Source organism: Oncorhynchus nerka, linkage group LG11 (assembly GCF_034236695.1).
Source record: "Oncorhynchus nerka isolate Pitt River linkage group LG11, Oner_Uvic_2.0, whole genome shotgun sequence".
Lineage (NCBI taxonomy): Eukaryota > Metazoa > Chordata > Actinopteri > Salmoniformes > Salmonidae > Oncorhynchus > Oncorhynchus nerka.
The window spans coordinates 39,654,900-39,677,893 of record NC_088406.1 but is presented as its reverse complement, the minus strand read 5'-3'; the positions used below and the strand labels follow the sequence as shown (position 1 = coordinate 39,677,893).

The 22,994-nt window shown below is 40.8% G+C and overlaps 2 protein-coding genes across 2 annotated transcripts in view; one reads left to right on the top strand and one right to left on the bottom strand.

Moving 5' to 3' along the window:
• Positions 1-22,994, bottom strand: part of LOC115118987 (neurobeachin-like) — a 304,621-nt gene that overhangs the window by 137,297 nt on the left and 144,330 nt on the right. Inside the window, exon 39 of the mRNA XM_065024068.1 lies at positions 19,339-19,475. Coding sequence (XP_064880140.1) covers positions 19,339-19,475 — 137 coding nt within the window. The remainder of the gene's footprint in view (positions 1-19,338; positions 19,476-22,994) is intronic.
• LOC115118988 (putative nucleotidyltransferase MAB21L1) lies at positions 16,237-18,580 on the top strand. The gene has a single exon (XM_029647711.2). It carries the CDS (start codon positions 16,652-16,654, stop codon positions 17,729-17,731), a length of 1,080 nt encoding a protein of 359 aa, XP_029503571.1. The 5' UTR covers positions 16,237-16,651; the 3' UTR covers positions 17,732-18,580.

Sequence of the window (22,994 nt, the reverse complement as noted above, 5' to 3'; positions counted from 1 at the left end):
CTTTAACCCTCTCTCTCCATATAATGGTAGGCTTTAACCCTCTCTCTCTCCATATAATGGTAGGCTTTAACCCTCTCTCTCTCCATATAATGGTAGGCTTTAACCCTCTCTCTCTCCATATAATGGTAGGCTTTAACCCTCTCTCTCTCTCCACATAATGGTAGGCTTTAACCCTCTCTCTCTCCATATAATGGTAGGCTTTAAGCCTACTCTCTCTCCATATAATGGTAGGATTTAACCCTCTCTCTCTCTCCATATAATGGCAGGCTTTAACCCTCTCTCTCCATATAATGGTAGGCTTTAACCCTCTCTCTCTCCATAAAATGGTAGGCTTTAACCCTCTCTCTCCATATAATGGTAGGCTTTAACCCCCTCTGTCTCCATATAATTGTATGCTTTAACCCTCTCTCTCTCTCTCCACATAATGGTAGGCTTTAACCCTCTCTCTCTCCATATAATGGTAGGCTTTAACCCTCTCTCTCCATATAATGGTAGGCTTTAACCCCCTCTCTCTCCATCCATATAAAGGTAGGCTTTAACCCTACTCTCTCTCCATATAATGGTAGGCTTTAACTCTCTCTCCAGATAATGGTAGGCATTAACCCCCCCTCTCTCTATCCAAATAATGGTAGGCTTTAACCTCACTCTCTCTCCATATAATGGGAGGCTTTAACACTACTCTCTCTCTCTCCATATAATGGTAGGCTTTAACCCTCTCTCTCCATATAATGGTAGGCTTTAACCCCCTCTCTCTCTATCCAAATAATGGTAGGCTTTAACCTTACTCTCTCTCCATATAATGGCAGGCTTTAACCCTCTCTCTCTCCATATAATGGAAGGCTTTAACCCTCTCTCTCTCCACATAATGGTAGGCTTTAACCCTCTCTCTCTCCATATAATGGTAGGCTTTAACCCTCTCTCTCTCCATATAATGGTAGGCTTTAACCCTACTCTCTCTCTCCATATAATGGTAGGATTTAACCCTCTCTCTCTCCATATAATGGTAGGGTTTAACCCTCTCTATCCATATAATGGGAGGCTTTAACACTACTCTCTCTCTCTCCATATAATGGTAGGCTTTAACTCTCTCTCTCTCCATATAATGGTAGGCTTTAACCCTCTCTCTCTCCATATAATGGTAGGCTTTAACCCTCTCTCTCTCTCCACATAATGGTAGGCTTTAACCCTCTCTCTCTCCATATAATAGTAGGCTTTAACCCTCTCTCTCCATATAATGGTAGGCTTTAACCCTCTCTCTCCATATAATGGTAGACTTTAACCCCCTCTCTCTCTATCCATATAATGGTAGGCTTTAACCCTACTCTCTCTCTCCATATAATGGTAGGATTTAACCCTCTCTCTCTCCATATAATGGTAGGCTTTAACCCTCTCTCTCCATATAATGGTAGGCTTTAACCCTCTCTCTCTCTCCATAAAATGGTAGGCTTTAACCCTCTCTCTCCATATAAGGCTTTAACCCTCTCTCTCCATATAATGGTAAGCTTTAACCCTCTCTCTCCATATAATGGTAGGCTTTAACCCCCTCTCTCTCTATCCATATAATGGTAGGCTTTAACCCTCTCTCTCTCTCCATAAAATGGTAGGCTTTAACCCTCTCTCTCCATATAATGGTAAGCTTTAACCCTCTCTCTCCATATAATGGTAGGCTTTAACCCTACTCTCTCTCTCCATATAATGGTAGGGTTTAACCCTCTCTATCCATATAATGGTAGGCTTTAACCCTCTCTCTCTCCATATAATGGTAGGCTTTAACCCTCTCTCTCTCCATATAATGGTAGGCTTTAACCCTCTCTCTCTCCATATAATGGTAGGCTTTAACCCTCTCTCTCTCCATATAATGGTAGGCTTTAACCCTCTCTCTATCCATATAATGGTAGACTAACACTACTCTCTCTCTCCATATAATGGTAGGCTTTAACCCTCTCTCTCTCCATATAATGGTAGGCTTTAACCCTCTCTCTCTCCATATAATGGTAGGCTTTAACCCTCTCTCTCTCCATATAATGGTAGGCTTTAACCCTCTCTCTCTCCATATAATGGTAGGCTTTAACCCTCTCTCTCTCCATATAATGGTAGGCTTTAACCCTCTCTCTCTCCATATAATGGTAGGCTTTAACCCTCTCTCTCCATATAATGGTAGGATTTAACCCTCTCTCTCCATATAATGGTAGGCTTTAACCCTCTCTCTCTCCATATAATGGTAGGCTTTAACCCTCTCCATATAATGGTAGGCTTTCTCTCCATATAATGGTAGGCTTTAACCCTCTCTCTCCATATAATGGTAGACTTTAACCCCCTCTCTCTCTCCATATAATGGAAGGCTTTAACCCTCTCTCTCTCCATATAATGGTAGGCTTTAACCCTCTCTCTCTCCATATAATGGTAGGCTTTAACCCTCTCTCTCTCCATATAATGGTAGGCTTTAACCCTCTCTCTCTCCATATAATGGTAGGCTTTAACCCTCTCTCTCTCCATATAATGGTAGGCTTTAACCCTCTCTCTCTCTCCATATAATGGTAGGCTTTAACCCTCTCTCTCCATATAATGTTAGGCTTTAACCCTCTCTCTCCATATAATGGTAGACTTTAACCCCCTCTCTCTCTATCCATATAATGGTAGGCTTTAACCCTACTCTCTCTCCATATAATGGTAGGCTTTAACCACCTCTCTCTCTATCCAAATAATGGTAGGCTTTAACCTTACTCTCTCTCCATATAATGATAGACTTTAACCCTCTCTCTCTCCATATAATGGTAGGCTTTAACCCTCTCTCTCTCCATATAATGGTAGGCTTTAACCCCCTCTCTCTCTCTCCATATAATGGTAGACTTTAACCCTCTCTCTCCATATAATGGTAGGCTTTAACCCTCTCTCTCTCTCTCCATATAATGGTAGACTTTAACCCTCTCTCTCCATATAATGGTAGGGTTTAACCCTCTCTCTCCATATAATGGTAGGCTTTAACACTACTCTCTCACTCTCCATATAATGGATTGGACTGGATTGTCCTTGAGGAGCTTTTTTGGTACTTTTTCCTTGCCTAATCTCTCTCCATATAATGGTAGGCTTTAACCCTCTCTCTCTCCATATAATGGTAGGCTTTAAACCTCTTTCCACATATAATGGAAGGCTTTAATCCTCTCTCTCTCCATATAATGGTAGGCTTTAACCCTCTCTCTCTCCATATAATGGTATACTTTAACCCTCTCTCTCCATATACTGGTAGGCTTTATAACTCTCTCTCCATATAATGGTAGGCTTTAACCACCTCTCTCTCTATCCAAATAATGGTAGGCTTTAACCTTACTCTCTCTCCATATAATGGTAGACTTTAACCCTCTCTCTCTCCATATAATGGTAGGCTTTAACCTTACTCTCTCTCCATATAATGGTAGACTTTAACCCTCTCTCTCCATATAATGGTAGGCTTTAACCCTACTCTCTCTCCATATAATGGTAGACTTTAACCCTCTCTATCCAAATAATGGTAGGCTTTAACCTTACTCTCTCTCCATATAATGGTAGGGTTTAACCCTCTCTCTCCATATAATGGTAGGCTTTAACCTTACTCTCTCTCCATATAATGGTAGACTTTAACCCTCTCTCTCTCCATATAATGGTAGGCTTTAACCTTACTCTCTCTCCATATAATGGTAGACTTTAACCCTCTATCTCCATATAATGGTAGGCTTTAACCCTACTCTCTCTCCATATAATGGTAGGGTTTAACCCTCTCTCTCCAAATAATGGTAGGCTTTAACCCTCTCTCTCTCCATATAATGGGAGGCTTTAACACTACTCTCTCTCCATATAATGGATTGGACTGAATTGTCCTTGAGGAGCTTTTTTGGTACTTTTTCCTTGCCTAATCTCTATCATATAATGGTAGGATTTAACCCTCTCTCTCTCCATATAATGATAGACTTTAACCCTCTCTCTCCATATAATGGTAGGGTTTAACCCTCTCTCTCTCCATATAATGGTAGGCTTTAACCCTCTCTCTCTCCATATAATGGTATACTTTAACCCTCTCTCTCTCTCCACATAATGGTATGCTTTAACCCTCTCTCTCTCCATATAATGGTAGGCTTTAACCCTCTCTCTCCATATAATGGTAGGCTTTAACCCCCTCTCTCTCCATCCATATAATGGTAGGCTTTAACCCTACTATCTCTCCATATAATGGTAGGCTTTAACTCTCTCTCTCCATATAATGGTAGGCTTTAACCCCCCCTCTCTCTATCTATATAATGGTAGGCTTTAACCCTACTCTCTCTCTCCATATAATGGTAGGCTTTAACCCTCTCTCTCTCCATATAATGGTAGGCTTTAACCCTCTCTCTGTCCATATAATGGTAGGCTTTAACCCTCTCTCTCTCCATATAATGGTAGGAATTAACCCTCTCTCTCTCTCCATATAATGGTAGGCATTAACCCTCTCTCTCTCTCCACATAAAGATAGGCTTTAACCCTCTCTCTCTCTATCCATATAATGGTAGGCTTTAACCCTACTCTCTCTCCATATAATGGTAGACTTTAACCCTCTCTCTCCATATAATGGTAGGCTTTAACCCTACTCTCTCTCCATATAATGGTAGACTTTAACCCTCTCTATCCAAATAATGGTAGGCTTTAACCTTACTCTCTCTCCATATAATGGTAGGGTTTAACCCTCTCTCTCCATATAATGGTAGGCTTTAACCTTACTCTCTCTCCATATAATGGTAGACTTTAACCCTCTCTCTCTCCATATAATGGTAGGCTTTAACCTTACTCTCTCTCCATATAATGGTAGACTTTAACCCTCTCTCTCCATATAATGGTAGGCTTTAACCCTACTCTCTCTCCATATAATGGTAGGGTTTAACCCTCTCTCTCCAAATAATGGTAGGCTTTAACCCTCTCTCTCTCCATATAATGGGAGGCTTTAACACTACTCTCTCTCCATATAATGGATTGGACTGAATTGTCCTTGAGGAGCTTTTTTGGTACTTTTTCCTTGCCTAATCTCTATCATATAATGGTAGGATTTAACCCTCTCTCTCTCCATATAATGATAGACTTTAACCCTCTCTCTCCATATAATGGTAGGGTTTAACCCTCTCTCTCTCCATATAATGGTAGGCTTTAACCCTCTCTCTCTCCATATAATGGTATACTTTAACCCTCTCTCTCTCTCCACATAATGGTATGCTTTAACCCTCTCTCTCTCCATATAATGGTAGGCTTTAACCCTCTCTCTCCATATAATGGTAGGCTTTAACCCCCTCTCTCTCCATCCATATAATGGTAGGCTTTAACCCTACTATCTCTCCATATAATGGTAGGCTTTAACCCTCTCTCTCTCCATATAATGGTAGGCTTTAACCCCCTCTCTCTATCCATATAATGGTAGGCTTTAACCCTCTCTCTCTCCATATAATGGTAGGTTTAACCCTCTTTAACCCTCTCTCTCTCCATATAATGGTAGGCTTTAACCTCTCTCTCCATATAATGGTAGGCTTTAACCTCTCTCTCCATATAATGGTAGGCATTAACCCTCTCTCTCTCCATATAATGGTAGGCTTTAACCCTCTCTCTCTCTATCCATATAATGGTAGGCTTTAACCCTACTCTCTCTCCATATAATGGTAGGCTTTAACCATCTCTCTCCATATAATGGTAGGCTTTAACCCTACTCTCTCTCTCCATATAATGGTAGGCTTTAACCCCCTCTCTCTCCATATAATGGTAGGCATTAACCCTCTCTCTCTCCATATAATGGTGGGCTTTAACCCTCTCTCTCTCTCTCTCCATATAATGGTAGGCTTTAACCCTCTCTCTCCATATAATGGTAGGAATTAACCCTCTCTCTCTCTCCATATAATGGTAGGCATTAACCCTCTCTCTCTCTCCACATAAAGATAGGCTTTAACCCTCTCTCTCGCTCCACATAAAGATAGGCTTTAACCCTCTCTCTCTCTCCACATAAAGATAGGCTTTAACCCTCTCTCTCTCTATCCATATAATGGTAGGCTTTAACCCTACTCTCTCTCCATATAATGGTAGGCTTTAACCATCTCTCTCCATATAATGGTAGGCTTTAACCCTACTCTCTCTCTCCATATAATGGTAGGCTTTAACCCCCTCTCTCTCCATATAATGGTAGGCATTAACCCTCTCTCTCTCCATATAATGGTGGGCTTTAACCCTCTCTCTCTCTCTCCATATAATGGAAGGCTTTAACCCTCTCTCTCTCCATATAATGGTAGGCTTTAACCCTCTCTCTGTCCATATAATGGTAGGCTTTAACCCTCTCTCTCTCCATATAATGGTAGGAATTAACCCTCTCTCTCTCTCCATATAATGGTAGGCATTAACCCTCTCTCTCTCTCCACATAAAGATAGGCTTTAACCCTCTCTCTCTCTATCCATATAATGGTAGGCTTTAACCCTACTCTCTCTCCATATAATGGTAGGCTTTAACCCTATCTCTCTCCATATAATGGTAGGCTTTAACCCTCTCTCTTTCTCTCTCTCCATATAATGGTAGGCTTTAACCCTCTCTCTCTCCATATAATGGTAGGCATTAACCCTCTCTCTCTCCATATAATGGTGGGCTTTAACCCTCTCTCTCTCTCTCCATATAATGGTAGGCTTTAACCCTCTCTCTCCATATAATGGTAGACTTTAACCCCCTCTCTCTCTATCCATATAATGGTAGGCATTAACCCTACTCTCTCTCCATATAATGGTAGGATTTAACCCTCTCTCTCTCCATTTAATGGTAGGCTTTGACCCTCTCTCTCTTCATACAATGGTAGGCTTTAACCCTCTCTCTCTCCATATAATGGTAGGCTTTAACCCTCTCTCTCCATATAATGGTAGGCTTTAACTCCCTCTCTCTCTATCCAAATAATGGTAGGCTTTAACCTTATTCTCTCTCCATATAATGGTAGGCATTAACCCTCTCTCCATATAATGGTAGGGTTTACCCTCTCTCTCTCCATATAATGGTAGGCTTTAACCCTCTCTCTCCATATAATGGTAGACTTTAACCCCCTCTCTCTCTATCCATATAATGGTAGGCATTAACCCTACTCTCTCTCCATATAATGGTAGGATTTAACCCTCTCTCTCTCCATATAATGGTAGGCTTTAACCCTCTCTCTCTCCATACAATGGTAGGCTTTAACCCTCTCTCTCTCCATATAATGGTAGGCTTTAACCCTCTCTCCATATAATGGTAGGCTTTAACCCTCTCTCTCTCCATATAATGGTAGGCTTTAACCCTCTCTCTCCATATAATGGTAGGCTTTAACCCTCTCTCTCTCTCCATGTAATGGTAGGCTTTAACCCTACTCTCTCTCCATATAATGGATTGGACTGGATTGTCCTTGAGGAGCTTTTTTGGTACTTTTTCCTTGCTTAATCTCTATCCATATAATGGTAGGCTTTAGCCCTCTCTCTCTTCACATAATGGTTGGCTTTAAACCTCTCTCTCTCTCCACATAATGTTAGGCTTTAACCCTCTCTCTATCCATATAATGGTAGGCTTTAATCCTCTCTCTCTCTCCATATAATGGTAGGCATTAACCCTCTCTCTCTCCATATAATGGTAGGCTTTAACCCTCTCTCTCTCTCCATGTAATGGTAGGCTTTAACCCTACTCTCTCTCCATATAATGTTAGGCCTTAACCCTCTCTCTCCATATAATGGTAGGCTTTAAAACTCTCTCTCTCCATATAATGGTAGGCCTTAACCATCTCTCTCTATCCATATAATGGTAGGCTTTAACCCTCTCTCTCTCTCTCCATATAATGGTAGGCTTTAACCCTCTCTCTCTATCCATATAATGGTAGGCTTTAACCCCCTCTCTCTCTCTCCATATAATGGTAGGCTTTAACCCTCTCTCTCTCCATATAATGGTAGGCTTTAACCCTCTCTCTCTCCATATAATGGTAGGCTTTAACCATCTCTCTCTATCCATATAATGGTAGGCTTTAACCCCCTCTCTCTCTCTCCATATAATGGTAGGCTTTAACCCTCTCTCTCTCCATATAATGGTAGGCTTTAACCCTCTCTCTCTCCATATAATGGTAGGCATTAACCCTACTCTCTCTCTCTCTCTCTCTTCATATTATGGTAGGCATTAACCCAACTCTCTCTCTCTCTACATATTATGGTAGGCCTTAACCCTACTCTCTCTCCTCCTCTCCTCTCTCTCCCCCTGTCACCACAATCTGCATAGAGAGACATTTGTCATCATTAGCTGGGCACTGACAGTTGGCACCCAGCTTTTCACATCTCCACCACGGGCAATTACGAACCCTTCAGGCCTTATTTGGGTAACATGGCCTAATTTCATCATGGGCCCAGCCACCAGCATTTCATTACAACACAATCCTCTTTTATCCCTCCCTTTGTCTTTGTTTTCTGCTGCTCTGCTGTGTGCTCTTATACTGGAAACACATGGCGTTGAAGGGAGAGAAGGGCTGTGCAATTAATGTGAGATTCATAATGGGCTCCTGCGCTGCAGTAAAGATGCTCTGGTGGAGTATCACAGGGTAACACAGGGTCAGTGGGCCCATGATTACAGTGTCCACCTTTAGACAGGAGAGGAGACGTCTCCTACACATGAAGATTAATCACTCTGCCTCTGTTGCTTTGTTGCCTTCCACTCCGTATAGGGAGGAGGAAGATGCCTCCTCATGTTTGTTCTTATATATACATATATTACACTGTGTACAAAACATTAGGAACACCTTCCCTTTTCCATGTCATAGACTGACCAGGTGAATCCAGGTGAAAGCTATGATCCCTTATTGATGTCACTTGTAAAATCACCTTCAATCCGTGTAAATGAAGGGTAGGAGCCAGGTTACAGAAGGATTCTTAAGCCTTGAGACAATAGAGACATGGATTGTATATGTGTGCCTTTGAACGTGGTATGGTAGTAGGTGCCAGGCGAACAGGTTCGAGTGTGTCAAGAACTGGAACGCTGTTGGGTTGAGATGGTTTGGGATGAGCTGGACCACAGAGTGAAGGAAAAGCAGCCAACAAATGCTCAACATGTGTTTGAACTCCTTCAAGTCTGTTGGAAAAGTATTCCTCATGAAGCTGGTTGAGAGAATGCCATGAGTGTGCAAAGCTGTCATCAAGGCAAAGGGTGGCTACTTTGAAGAATCTCAATTATATTTAGATTTGTTTAACACTGTTTTGGTTACTACATGATTCCATATGTGTTATTTCATAGTTCTGATGTCTTCACTATTTTTATACAATGTAGAAAATAGTAAAAATACAGAAAATCCCTGGAATGAGTAGGTGTCCAAACGTTTGACTGGTACTGTATATATATATTGCATTACAAAAACAAACATGAGGTGGCATCTTTCCTCTCTCTGCCAAAACAGACCGGAGATTATACTATAAACTAAATCTACATCAAACCACAAGCCTTAACAATGCTGCTGTTCTAACAACAAACCACAAGCCTTAACAATGCTGCTGCTCTAAAAATTTCACAACAACAGCAGAGATATTAACAGATAACAGAATAATAACGTAGCAGGACACAGCTCCCATCTCTTACTAATACCTTAACACTGTTATGTACAACAGATAGAGAGTCTATCTGTGTGATTATACAGACAGGGGCAGCCACAGTCTGCATCACAAACGGCACCCTATTCCCTATGTAGTGCACATATAGAAAATACCATGGACCCTGGTCAAAAGTAGTACACGATAGAGAGAATAGGGTGCCATTTGAGATGCAACCATAACCTAAGCATTTCTACACAGTAATGCCATGGGCACATACTTAAACAGAAAAATGTATGATCGTTCACAGAATGTTATCCACTTTTTAAAATGGCATACCTCTAATAATACCTCTCATTTTCTGTGTTATTATGCAAAGCCGTGTCGGCAAATGAAACAAAATGATATTTAATTATATTAATGCAAAATTGATGCAAATAAATGCGTGTCATTAATCAGAAAGGCTGACAAGCATTCCATATTGAGGAGAGGAGGGAGGCGGGTGGTGGAGGTGCTGAGTTAATTCATTAATTTTCATAATTTCCCCTGTTCTTCTCTCTCTTCTCTCTCTCGCCCTCCCTCTTTCTCTCCTCCTCTGTCACGGAAATACACACCAAAGTTATGTTATTCTGATGTGTTTTCTGTAACCCCACCAGGCTGTAGCCTGATGGTCTGTAGTATATGAGACCTAGCCTGGGCCCTAGCTGATCACGAGAAGGTCCTTCAGAGCCTCTGGCTGTGTTGTCCCGTCTCCTTACTACTCACACAGAGAGGCTGCTGACACAAGGGCTCTGTCTCAATCCGTCTCTATGCAACATCTAGCATCCTTTGTCCTTGTTTCCTCCTAAATCATATTGAAGGTCCAAGGTCCCTCCCCTCTGACCTTTTTCTCCAATGTGTTTTGAGAAGGATGCGAGGTCAGAGGATGTGAGGAATCAAGGAAATATGAATTGAGAAAGAGTCGGGGAGGGAGGAGTCAAACACAGGGAGGCTGCTGACACGAGGAGGGGGTATAACAGATGAAGAAAGGGGGGTCGGAGATCCAGAGGGGGCCAAGGTGGAGGAAGGATCCAGAGGGTGGAAGACACAAGGCCCAGAAATTAACGGGCTACCCCACAGAGACACCATATTGTCTGGAATAATGATATTCAGATTATTAAAAACCCCAATGACAATGTCGTTTTGAGATTAATACATTTTGTGGGGGACATGTCAAAGTGAGTCCCCATCCCGAGAGGGTTAAGTGTATTATTTATCCCAGTGTGAGGCCTAATGCTGATCACACATGTCTTAAATGCCACCCTCTTAATCTGAGTCCTATTGCACTGCCACTCCATTAGAGACTGTTGGTATAATCTGGATTTGATTTGGTGACTGAACCTCTCCTTGGCTGCCTTCCATCCCCAGTCTTCTATAATGTACAGAGAGATAGACGACAGAATAACATGGATGACCCTATTTGTCATGTTCTAAAAGGATTATCAATAGAGAGACACACGGACTATTAATATCCTCAATTAGTTGACTTTAATGGGCACATTATGAGATGCTGTTATTACTATTGAGACATTTAAATTGTTAATATGGTCTTGGATTAATTTGGTCTGTCTTAATCAAATTAATATTATCATGGTTTTAGCTGGTGTTGGTCTTAACCATTTATACTACTGGTGTCTATCATGCACCACAGTACTGTACATTTATAAAAACTGTATTTTTATATCGTAAATGTTAAAACTGTCTGGGGTTTGTGGCATCAAAAATGTATGTTATATTGTCAATTTAGACTTGTAATTGTCAAACTGAAAAATCTCATGTCCAGTTTCAGGCCGTGCGTGATAAACTATGGTGTCATCACAAAGCCATTTCAGCTATTAGACAAGAACTGTTGACCCCCATTTCAGACCACTGACAGGAGGATCAGTCTTACTAAAAGAAAGAGAAAAATGAAGAATGGAGGGGAAAAGGAGAAGTGCCGTAAAAACAAAGAAGCCTTCTACACAAAGAACCCTGGGTCACATGGTAGGAAGTAGAAGTCATTGTATTGATTTACACAATCATACATAAAGCTGGAGGGTCAGAGACCGGACTGATGTTATTCTGGGTCAGAATAGAAAAAGGCCCCATACTACAGTCATGCATTGGGCTGTGGGGTCAGAAATAGGTTCTATTGAAATTAGGCCGGGTCAGAGATAGATCCACTATAGCAGATAAGGGTTAGCGTCTAACACAGAGACCATAGAGGATAGTATAGACCTGAGTAGAGTAGAACAGGTTGTTAGTTTAGATCTATAGTAGAGTAGACCAGATTGCTATATAGTGTAGATTTGTGTATAGTAGGGGTGTGTTCAGAACGGTGTGCAATGTTTAATTCACACACAAACGTACCTCAAAGGCTGTTGAACATTGCACACTGTTTTGGGGAAACGTGTCATTCAGTACAAACCGTCACGCAACGTAGGAAATGCTGTTAGATCTAAACATGAATATTTACATGTAGATCTGTGTAGAGTAGTCCAGGTTGTTACATGTAGATCTGTGTAGAGTAGTCCAGGTTGTTAGATCTAAACATGAATATTTACATGTAGATCTGTGTAGAGTAGTCCAGGTTGTTACATGTAGATCTGTGTAGAGTAGTCCAGGTTGTTAGATCTAAACATGAACATTTACATGTAGATCTGTGTAGAGTAGTCCAGGTTGTTACATGTAGATCTGTGTAGAGTAGTCCAGGTTGTTAGATCTAAACATGAACATTTACATGTAGATCTGTGTAGAGTAGTCCAGGTTGTTACATGTAGATCTGTGTAGAGTAGTCCAGGTTGTTACATGTAGATCTGTGTAGAGTATTCCAGGTTGTTAGATCTAAACATGAACATTTACATGTAGATCTGTGTAGAGTAGTCCAGGTTGTTACATGTAGATCTGTGTAGAGTAGTCCAGGTTGTTAGATCTAAACATGAACATTTACATGTAGATCTGTGTAGAGTAGTCCAGGTTGTTACATGTAGATCTGTGTAGAGTAGTCCAGGTTGTTACATGTAGATCTGTGTAGAGTAGTCCAGGTTGTTAGATCTAAACACGAACATTTACATGTAGATCTGTGTAGAGTAGTCCAGGTTGTTACATGTAGATCTGTGTAGAGTAGTCCAGGTTGTTACATGTAGATCTGTGTAGAGTAGTCCAGGTTGTTACATGTAGATCTGTGTAGAGTAGTCCAGGTTGTTAGATCTAAACATGAACATTTACATGTAGATCTGTGTAGAGTAGTCCAGGTTGTTACATGTAGATCTGTGTAGAGTAGTCCAGGTTGTTAGATCTAAACACGAACATTTACATGTAGATCTGTGTAGAGTAGTCCAGGTTGTTACATGTAGTCCTGTGTAGAGTAGTCCAGGTTGTTACATGTAGATCTGTGTAGAGTAGTCCAGGTTGTTACATGTAGATCTGTGTAGAGTAGTCCAGGTTGTTACATGTAGATCTGTGTAGAGTAGTCCAGGTTGTTACATGTAGATCTGTGTAGAGTAGTCCAGGTTGTTAGATCTAAACATGAACATTTACATGTAGATCTGTGTAGAGTAGTCCAGGTTGTTACATGTAGATCTGTGTAGAGTAGTCCAGGTTGTTAGATCTAAACACAAACATTTACATGTAGATCTGTGTAGAGTAGTCCAGGTTGTTACATGTAGTCCTGTGTAGAGTAGTCCAGGTTGTTACATGTAGATCTGTGTAGAGTAGTCCAGGTTGTTACATGTAGATCTGTGTAGAGTAGTCCAGGTTGTTACATGTAGATCTGTGTAGAGTAGTCCAGGTTGTTACATGTAGATCTGTGTAGAGTAGTCCAGGTTGTTACATGTAGATCTGTGTAGAGTAGTCCAGGTTGTTACATGTAGATCTGTGTAGAGTAGTCCAGGTTGTTACATGTAGATCTGTGTAGAGTAGTCCAGGTTGTTACATGTAGATCTGTGTAGAGTAGTCCAGGTTGTTACATGTAGATCTGTGTAGAGTAGTCCAGGTTGTTACATGTAGATCTGTGTAGAGTAGTCCAGGTTGTTACATGTAGATCTGTGTAGAGTAGTCCAGGTTGTTACATGTAGATCTGTGTAGAGTAGTCCAGGTTGTTACATGTAGATCTGTGTAGAGTAGTCCAGGTTGTTAGATCTAAACAGCCACATGCTTTAGATTAAAGAGGTGATAATCCTGAAGAAAAGCCCCTCTATCACGTAGAGGGATGGCCAGCCTCATGGCCACACACAAACTTGGAGTTGGAAGTAGACTGTAGACTAGTCTGGCTCTAATAAAGGCCATGTATACACATGCTGATCTACAGACAGAGAGAGAGACAGAGAGACAGAGACAGACAGAGAGAGAGAGAGAGAGAGAGAGAGAGAGAGAGAGAGAGAGAGAGAGAGAGAGAGAGAGAGAGAGAGAGAGAGAGAGAGAGAGAGAGAGAGAGAGAGAGAGAGAGAGAGACAGAGAGAGAGAGACAGAGACAGAGACAGAGAGAGAGAGAGAGAGAAGGTGCAGGTTTTCCTCCTATCTCTCTCCACATGAAACCAGTATAGAATTTCCTACAATCGCAAAACACTCCATAAAAGTGACTAAGAAAAATCTCCACTGGGAAGTGGTAGCTAGTGCCTAGTTTTGTCAATATCTAACCCAAAAAGATTTCTGTTGACTATCAATCTAAAATAATAATTAAGGTTATGAATATAATAAACTATATTTCACACTTAATTTGAATTCATATTTTCGTAGTAGATCTTTTGATGGGCCTAGAGTAATGATGTGTTATCTTGGCAAGGTCTATACCAGCACACCCATTTGTTGTCATATCTGTAATACCTGCCTGGCAACAGTGGGACATTAATTATGATTAGCCAGGATGATTACTACTTTTAAAGCTAAAGATGGCTCCGAGATAGGGAGTTGATTCGGTGATAACTACAATGATTGTTCAGTGATTTGGTGTGGGGGAAGGACAGAAATGTACAGCAACTTCGTCTGCATAAAAATATCTAGTCTACTGGTGTTGTGCATAAATGTGTATTGCTTCCATTGAGGTCTTGATAACATAATAATCTGTTTTATATTAGTAATACGATTGGAATAGTTAAGTATTTTTGTCGTAGTAATATGAATATTGTAGACCTAGCCTATGTTGTGTTGCCTATGTAGGCCTCATTTACTTCTGATGAAAATACTAGGCCTACTCAAGTCAATTTTATATATATATATATATATAGGCTAAAATAATCATCATAATAATAATAATGATAAAGTATAGTTTTATTTTCGTTGCTATTGTTTAATATTGTTTAATTTGTTCTATCATCATATTCGTGATAATTGTAAACACTGCTCACACAACACTCACCTAGAATGATGCCTACAATGTACAACATCAATAATTTGTAACGGCCTGCTTATGAAAACCTTGTGTTCACAATCTGTTTTTGCATACAAAACGCCCTTATACAATATTGTGAAATAAAAAATGATCGGAATTGCGTATTTCAACGAACTAACAAGATGCTTGCAATAAAACATTTACCAATGCTGAAAAATAATACACATGGAAATATATTAAAATGCCTACACATGTATAGATTACAGTCTTACAAAACAGTGGTATAGCTAAAGGAAATATCTATGCCATCTTAATTTTTCTTCAATGATAAGATGAGTGTCCTACTTAATTTGACAAGTTCATCCTTCAATTAATGAGGAATAGTAGACCTATTTCATACATTGAAATAACGAAAAATATTTACATTCAAATTCAAAAACTTCTTAATTGAAAGGTAGGCCTGAAGATGTATTTTATTGCGTTGAATAGCCTATACATCGACACTGTAAGAACAAAAACAATGAACTTCTAAAGGGCTTTGTACCTTTATGTTGTCATTAGCCTATTTATGCTGGAAAACTGGGGAAATGAACCGGTCCACTATTTTTAACTACTACAATGTTCCAGGCATACATGCATTATTGTCAAAAAATAACCCGCGTGTGATTTCACAGGCCTGATAATTATACAATAGCCTAGCCTACTGATATGCCGAAGACGTAAATCCATCTAATATAGGTTATTTCAACAATATTTTTTTCTCCGGACACTGCATTCCAAATTCCTGTTGAATAGATTTAGCATAGCGAATCGTCTGTCAAAGCAACAAAATAAAAGAAAAGACATAACCCCACGCAACGACTGTCATCAAATCTGTCATTCAGACGTCGTGTCTAATATTAGATCAGCTACCATCCTTAGGCTGTGGACAATACAGTAAAATAAAAAACGAAAATCTGAGAAAGCAAGAATAATAAACACGAGAAAAATGCTACTTAATAAAATATTTTATTCCAAAACAAATAAATAAGATAAAAATTTGCATATGTTATAGCCTACCTACTGTAGCATACAAACAAGCAGTCTAAAATGAGCAGTTGAAGAAAATCAGTTTAAATGTCAAAAAGACTTCCTGAAAGTGGGCTCTGTTTTTTCTCTAGCCAATGCGTAGGTGGACTTCCGATCCTCGACATTACTACCTTTAGTTTACATTTTGTATAAAACTCTGGAATGAATTTGCGTTCGATAAACTGGAGGCGGTGACGAATCAGATGGCGATTGGACATCCTCGTTCCTAACCCTCCCTTTATAATTTCCCGAAGAGCGTCCGGGCTGTTAAACACAGAAAGACTCAGCCGCCTCCACAACGCCCTCACACATACACACACAGACTGCACCGCGCACTTTCGCATGTGGATCCATAACTACAGCAGTGATTAGAGTTAACAAAAACAACAACGAGGTTGTTTTGACTACTGGCGTGAGGGCGTGTAAATATGGACTTTTGATAATTATTCGCAAATCGAAGGACATACTTTTTCAACTGCAGTCCATTGCAAAAGCTTATGATTTAGACCAACGAGGTTATTACGCATGTGCCCCAACTAGCAAGAGGCTGGGTTGGGTCTTGTGGAACACATTTTTTTTTTTTTTAATAGCGTTCTTTCTTCTCTAAAATTGGCTCCCGTACAAACAGCCGCGTTGGATCCGTCGGCTTACTGCGAGACTCCGGTCTACAACCCGGATCTCTGCCCTAACATGATAGCCGCCCAGGCCAAGCTGGTGTACCACCTCAACAAATACTACCAGGAGAAATGTCAATCTCGGAAGGCGGCCATCTCCAAGACCATCCGGGAGGTGTGCAAGGTGGTCTCGGACGTCTTGAAGGAGGTGGAGGTGCAGGAGCCCCGCTTCATCAGCTCTCTCAACGAGATGGACAACCGCTTCGAGGGGCTAGAGGTCATCTCCCCCACGGAGTTCGAGGTGGTGCTCTACCTCAACCAGATGGGGGTGTTTAACTTCGTGGATGATGGGTCTCTGCCGGGCTGCGCCGTGCTCAAGCTAAGCGACGGCCGCAAGAGGAGCATGTCTCTCTGGGTAGAATTCATCACTGCCTCCGGGTACCTCTCTGCGCGCAAGATCCGCTCCAGATTTCAGACCCTAGTGGCGCAGGCAGTGGATAAATGCAGCTATAGAGATGTTGTCAAAATGGTGTCAGACACCAGCGAGGTGAAGTTACGCATCAGAGACAGATACATCGTTCAGATCACCCCGGCTTTCAAATGCACCGGGATCTGGCCCCGCAGCGCAGCGCACTGGCCCCTGCCGCACATCCCCTGGCCGGGGCCCAACAGGGTAGCCGAGGTAAAGGCCGAGGGATTCAACCTTCTCTCTAAAGAGTGCTACTCGTTGAACGGAAAACAAAGTTCGGCAGAGAGCGACGCCTGGGTCCTGCAGTTCGGCGAGGCCGAGAACCGCCTACTCCTGGGAGGCTGCAGGAAGAAATGTCTGTCGGTCCTCAAGACGTTACGGGACCGGCACCTTGAGCTGCCTGGGACGCCCCTCAACAACTACCACATGAAGACTCTGGTTTCTTATGAGTGTGAAAAACATCCACGGGAGTCTGACTGGGACGAGAACAACCTCGGGGACCGTTTGAACGGGATTCTATTGCAGCTTATTTCGTGTTTGCAGTGCAGGAGGTGTCCCCATTACTTCCTGCCTACTCTAGACCTGTTCCAGGGGAAACCTCATTCTGCTCTAGAAAATGCAGCCAAACAGACCTGGCGACTGGCGAGAGAGATTCTGACCAACCCCAAAAGCTTGGAGAAACTCTGAGGTAAATGTGTGTTATAGTGAAGGAGGGTCAGTGAGAGGCCTGGTGATGTATCAAAGGACTATGGACAGATATGATCACTCTGCACCCCTGTTTAATTCACGGTCTTGTAAAATGTGACTATCCTCTGACGATGAAGACGTTTACTCTGAGATCATTTTTATTACATTTAGTCAAATATGACCCTTCTCTTAATTCTATTCTGCGATGTCCTAATTTAGGAGCAAATTGTACCATCAATCCACATTCAAGGTTAGGTTACAATGCAGTGTTAATCTTTCGTTATTTCTCTCCATGCCCACGGTAATCTAAATCGTTTATTTGCTTAAATGCTTTAAAATAAAGCCCCCATACAAGCCTTGACAAAATAACTGTACAATTTCTACTGTAAATACATTCATAGGTTGTGATTCCAGTGGTCTGAAATTGTGAATGTTGTTTTGTGACATGTAAATTTAAGAGCTCAATTCCACCTTTTAAAGTAAAACGCCTGAACATTTTTTTTATTTGGTAGAAAATAAATGAGAACGTTCATTTCAGTGATAGTCTGCTGTATCTGTTGTCAGTGGACATTTTCACATTTTGAAAGTTTACATTGTTATGGTATTATCTGTTACGTTAAAAAAAACATTCCATAAACATACTTGAATTCCTATTTAAAGTATACTCGATCATTTTTGTTTGTACCTTGATAACATGATAAAACCTGAAAATAAGAATATATATATAAATACAGTCTAATTGAAAAGAAAAAATGCACTTGAAATACACTGGATTATAACATTTGTGATCTGATTTTTTATTCCTGTCTCTGATTTAATTTAAAGAGTTAATAAAAACGAGCTATGTAATATTTGTGTCCCAATCATGATTAATGAAATGTATAACTTGTATTTTTTTTAATCACATACAGGCCATATTTATTATCGGCACCATACATTGGTATTTTATAGGCCTAGTGTTTAACCCATTTTAAATTACGCAAATATAGTTTGTCATATCTCTATTAGTTCCGGCTAAAGGCCTATCCTACATATTGTATCTATAGGGTTGTCTATGTTATAATACCAGGCTGTCTAATTAAACGCGTTTTATCGGCTTAAGGCTGTTGGGGAAAACATATCCCATGTCCATACAGTCGTCATATGTATAAACAAGGATAATGTTGGTCTAAAATCGAACCGATATCGTAGGCTCTCGTTCGATGACATAGGTTTACAGGTTTTGAGGGGATCCTAATATCAATACATTTGTAAAATATTGTAGGCCAGGTTCTCTGCAGGTGGAGCCTCGCGCGCGTGTAAGCCTAGGCAGCCTTAAGGCTCGTCTACATTCTGGGAATCAAAATGGCACACGGTTCCAATTAGATCACATTTTCTAAAATGCTCCACAATCTCCTAATGTTTGAATTGTTGCACATGTGTGAACCTGGATATATTTTTTTACATCTCTAAATCCCAATTTGTGTCTTGCAAAATAAAGGAACATGGGGTTTATGCGGGCCCAGCCTAAACATGAACATGAATCAGTAAAGTGAACTTGAATGTGAACAAAAGCTTGTGGGGTAATCGCATATCAAACAGAAAGGGAACGTGGCGGTTGGACTTACCGTGGAGTCAAGCAGTTTGAAGGAGGGGTCATCCTCGTCCACTTCGAAATATATCTCGGTCGTAGTGATGGAGAGCGTCCCTCGTGCGACTATTACCGGGGCCACGAGCTGGGCCGGGGTGCTGAGGACCACTGGGCCTATAATGTGTAATACACGGTGCATCAGATATAAGGACAAACAATGTATGGTCTTTAACAATTCCTAACAAATAATTTGATTTATTTGATAGTGAATTATTATCAAATTTCAGTCTACTTCGATTTAGTCAGAGAAGATATTGAGACGATTTAATGTATAGGATGCAAATTCCACAATTTCTTCCTAATTTGGACACATGCACGGTTCTTAATTATCATGGTAACAGGTTTTCATTCAGAGTCATTATTTTTGATGCAAACTCGTATTACTCGTTCAGGTTAAATACAGGACAAGGGTCCATTATGGGTTGCACTCTGGAGGGTATAACATAGGTTACTTTGAACCAAATCGCTATTCGGCCTATTCAACAAGCATTTAGGCCTATATACATTCTAGGCTTTCAAAACTATATGACGCTAATTTACATAAGTAATAACCATTTTAACTGAAGGCGCGTGCGGTGCAATAGGGCCAGCAGAGTCATATGGCCTATCAGAACTAAACCAGAGATGGAGGAGCGCTTGCCAATATGATGACTGGTCACTTATATGGTATTATTATTCATATTTGCATACTAATATTTTTCATAACAATTGTAACAGTTACAATAACGACACTGGGGCCACTAAATGAGAGATACAACACCACGCCAAACTACTGTTACAATATGCATAGCATCCTAATCTAATCACATGCTTTTGAAAAACCTTTGAGGGAAAATGAACGCGCATATATTTGTGCTGACAATATCTGTTTAGTATTTATTTACGATGGTATTTTGACCCCTGACCAGCAGACGGGATCACATGCAATCTCTCTGTTTCCACCCATCTTCCTCCGCATCTCCATCTCTCCTCCTGTCCTCTCCTCTCCCTCCATCCTCCATGTTCTATTTGGATCAGTTTCGCTGAGGCGCGCGGCTCCAGTGATTTGTCTCGAGCTCAAATGAAAGCTTTTGAAATTGGGATATTTATCGATCGCGTGAACTCCAAAGAGCCACTTTAATGTCTCATCAATCTTAATATTGTGCTCCTCAACCAATTATGCCCGATACTGTTGCGAGATTACAAGTGGATTTTGGTTTCAATTCCCTGGGCTCTCTTTCATTGTGCTAACAGAGCGCTCAGGAATAGTGGAATCGGCTTTCCTACTCTTTCTCTCTGCCTGCCCTAGCTGCCTGTAATAAATTATGCCTGTATTAAACTGATCTTATCTGATTACACTATCACCGTTTAGAATGTGCTCTACAAGCTGTAATAAACATGCAATATCGCGGGTCTAATGACGTTGCAGTTGTAGGCTATCGTAGGCCTATGGAAACATATAGCCCTAATATGCCCCACAACATATTAATGAATAGATAATACACAATGCACTGACATATAATGTATAACCTATAATAAATACCTACATGTACATATAATGTAAAATTATACAAAAGGCTATAATTACTGCGATATGCTCACAGAATAGAAAGCAAATTCTTTTGCAAAATAAACGAAACGTGATCAAAACATGACTTATTATTCTAATACTCATATTTATCACTGTCATGACCATTTATTAGCCGATGTAATTATCTTGTAATGACACTTGTTCTTAATGACGGGATCACATTTAGACACATATTAAACCCGCCCCATGTGAGACTACATTTGAATAGAGAATTCGGCCGACGTCTCAGTAAACGGACAGATATTGTTTTACAGTCGATGCTGTTGCAAGAGATTCTCATCAATCTGAAGGGTTTGTCTTTATGCAACATAAACTCTCTATTCCAAGACCTCTACCCCCTCAGAGAGAAAGAGAATAATAAGACGTTGGCGGGTACGAGAACCATTGTGTTGTGGCCTAAAGGGACTCTGGTACAGAGAGAGACAATACAGCCTTAATCCACTGGATCCACCGCGCTACAGGGACGGGATTAAGCTGTAATCCCTCTAGGGATACTCCATAATTCGGAGTTAGTATTAAAACGTTTACACAACAATAATAATAAATGATACAGGTTTCCATATGCCAAAAGGACTGGATTCCGTTAATACGTGAGCTATAACGCTATATCTTTGAAACGGTTTTCTTCGAATTTCCTTTAGAAAAAGTTATAGTAGTAATAATAATAATAATAATAATATTATATTATATATTAACACACACACACCCAGTCCTTTTACGCAGATGGTCTTCAAAATAATATTTCAGAAACATTTAAATTGTACACGGGGCAAATCATTAAATTTCTAGCAAAAATAATTCGAGTTATAATATTCCATTACATAGTCCTAGTTTCTTGGTGTTATAGTTATATTTTGTCTGTACTCTAGTCTTGAATGTCTACGGGGCTGGTAAACTGTTAAACAGTCTGGTCTGATGAAGACAGTCACTGTGATGTCACTGCTGCACTGCTACACAAGGCATTCTGGGTAGTGTCATAATTAAAACAGATAATTCTCCCAAAATCCCGAATGCCCAACATGCCTCTCAAAGGCTTGAATAAGTCTAAGATGTACCTTTATAGGGCACTCTTTTTTTTACCAGGGCACATAGGCCATTAGGGTGCCATTAGGGAATCAGCCTAAAACAGTTCCATTTATTGTCATATATGCAAGAAAGATTATAGTAGTAATTTCCTAAACATGTAATGTAGTCAGTAATATTATATGTAATTCAAAACATCCTGAGCAGTGCACTTTTTATGCGGTTATGTCTAAGTATTTATGACAATATTATCTTGTACTCATAAGGCTAATTATTACCCATGTAAGGGCTAAAATGATGCCAGAGAGCGAGAGAGACAGAGAGCGACAGAGACAGAGAGAGATATGATAATGTGGCACTCCACTTATTAGGTCATGATAATGTCTCCTTGAAAGAGTACAGCCTGTCTTTGACTCGTCCATTCAAAGGTCTGTCAGTTAAGATCATTAATATCTCAAGCAAAACAGTAAACAGCCACTATCAAAACACCTCTCCTCTCCTCTCCTCTCCTCTCCTCTCCTCTCCTCTCCTCTCCTCTCCTCTCCTCTCCTCTCCTCTCCTCTCCTCTCGAGTTGGGTTACAGATGAGTAGACAAAAGGAGTGTGTTGATGCCAGTGAGAGCAGACGGTGTTGCCAGTGTTCAGGGGGAGTGAAACTAATCATGGGTTTGGTAACCACAGGGCAGGCCCCGCCCGGCCCCATAGCTAGCTGGGCCCAGGGTAAGCCACGCCCCCTCTGGCAGCAGACACTGACCTGATGGTTGGTTGGCAGGAGGAGAGAGAGAGAGGAGGAAGAGGAGGAGAGAGAAAGAGATATGGGGAGAGACAGAGTGAGAGGGCAAGAGAGAGAAAGATAAAGAAAGAGGAGGAGGAGAAAGGCTGTCAACACACAGGGAGGATCTCCCACTTAGACTGCTCAGGGCAGAGAGAGATAGAGTATAGATATAGAGCACACAGACTGTAGCATATAGATATAGAGTACATAGACAGAACACTACATAATGTCCAGCACTTCTGAATTGTCAGTCTGAGATAGCTAGG

What these genes read in the sequence shown, in the direction of transcription:
- LOC115118988 (XM_029647711.2), top strand. Translation starts at nt 16,652, where the DNA reads ATGATAGCCGCCCAGGCCAAGCTGGTGTACCACCTCAACAAATACTAC.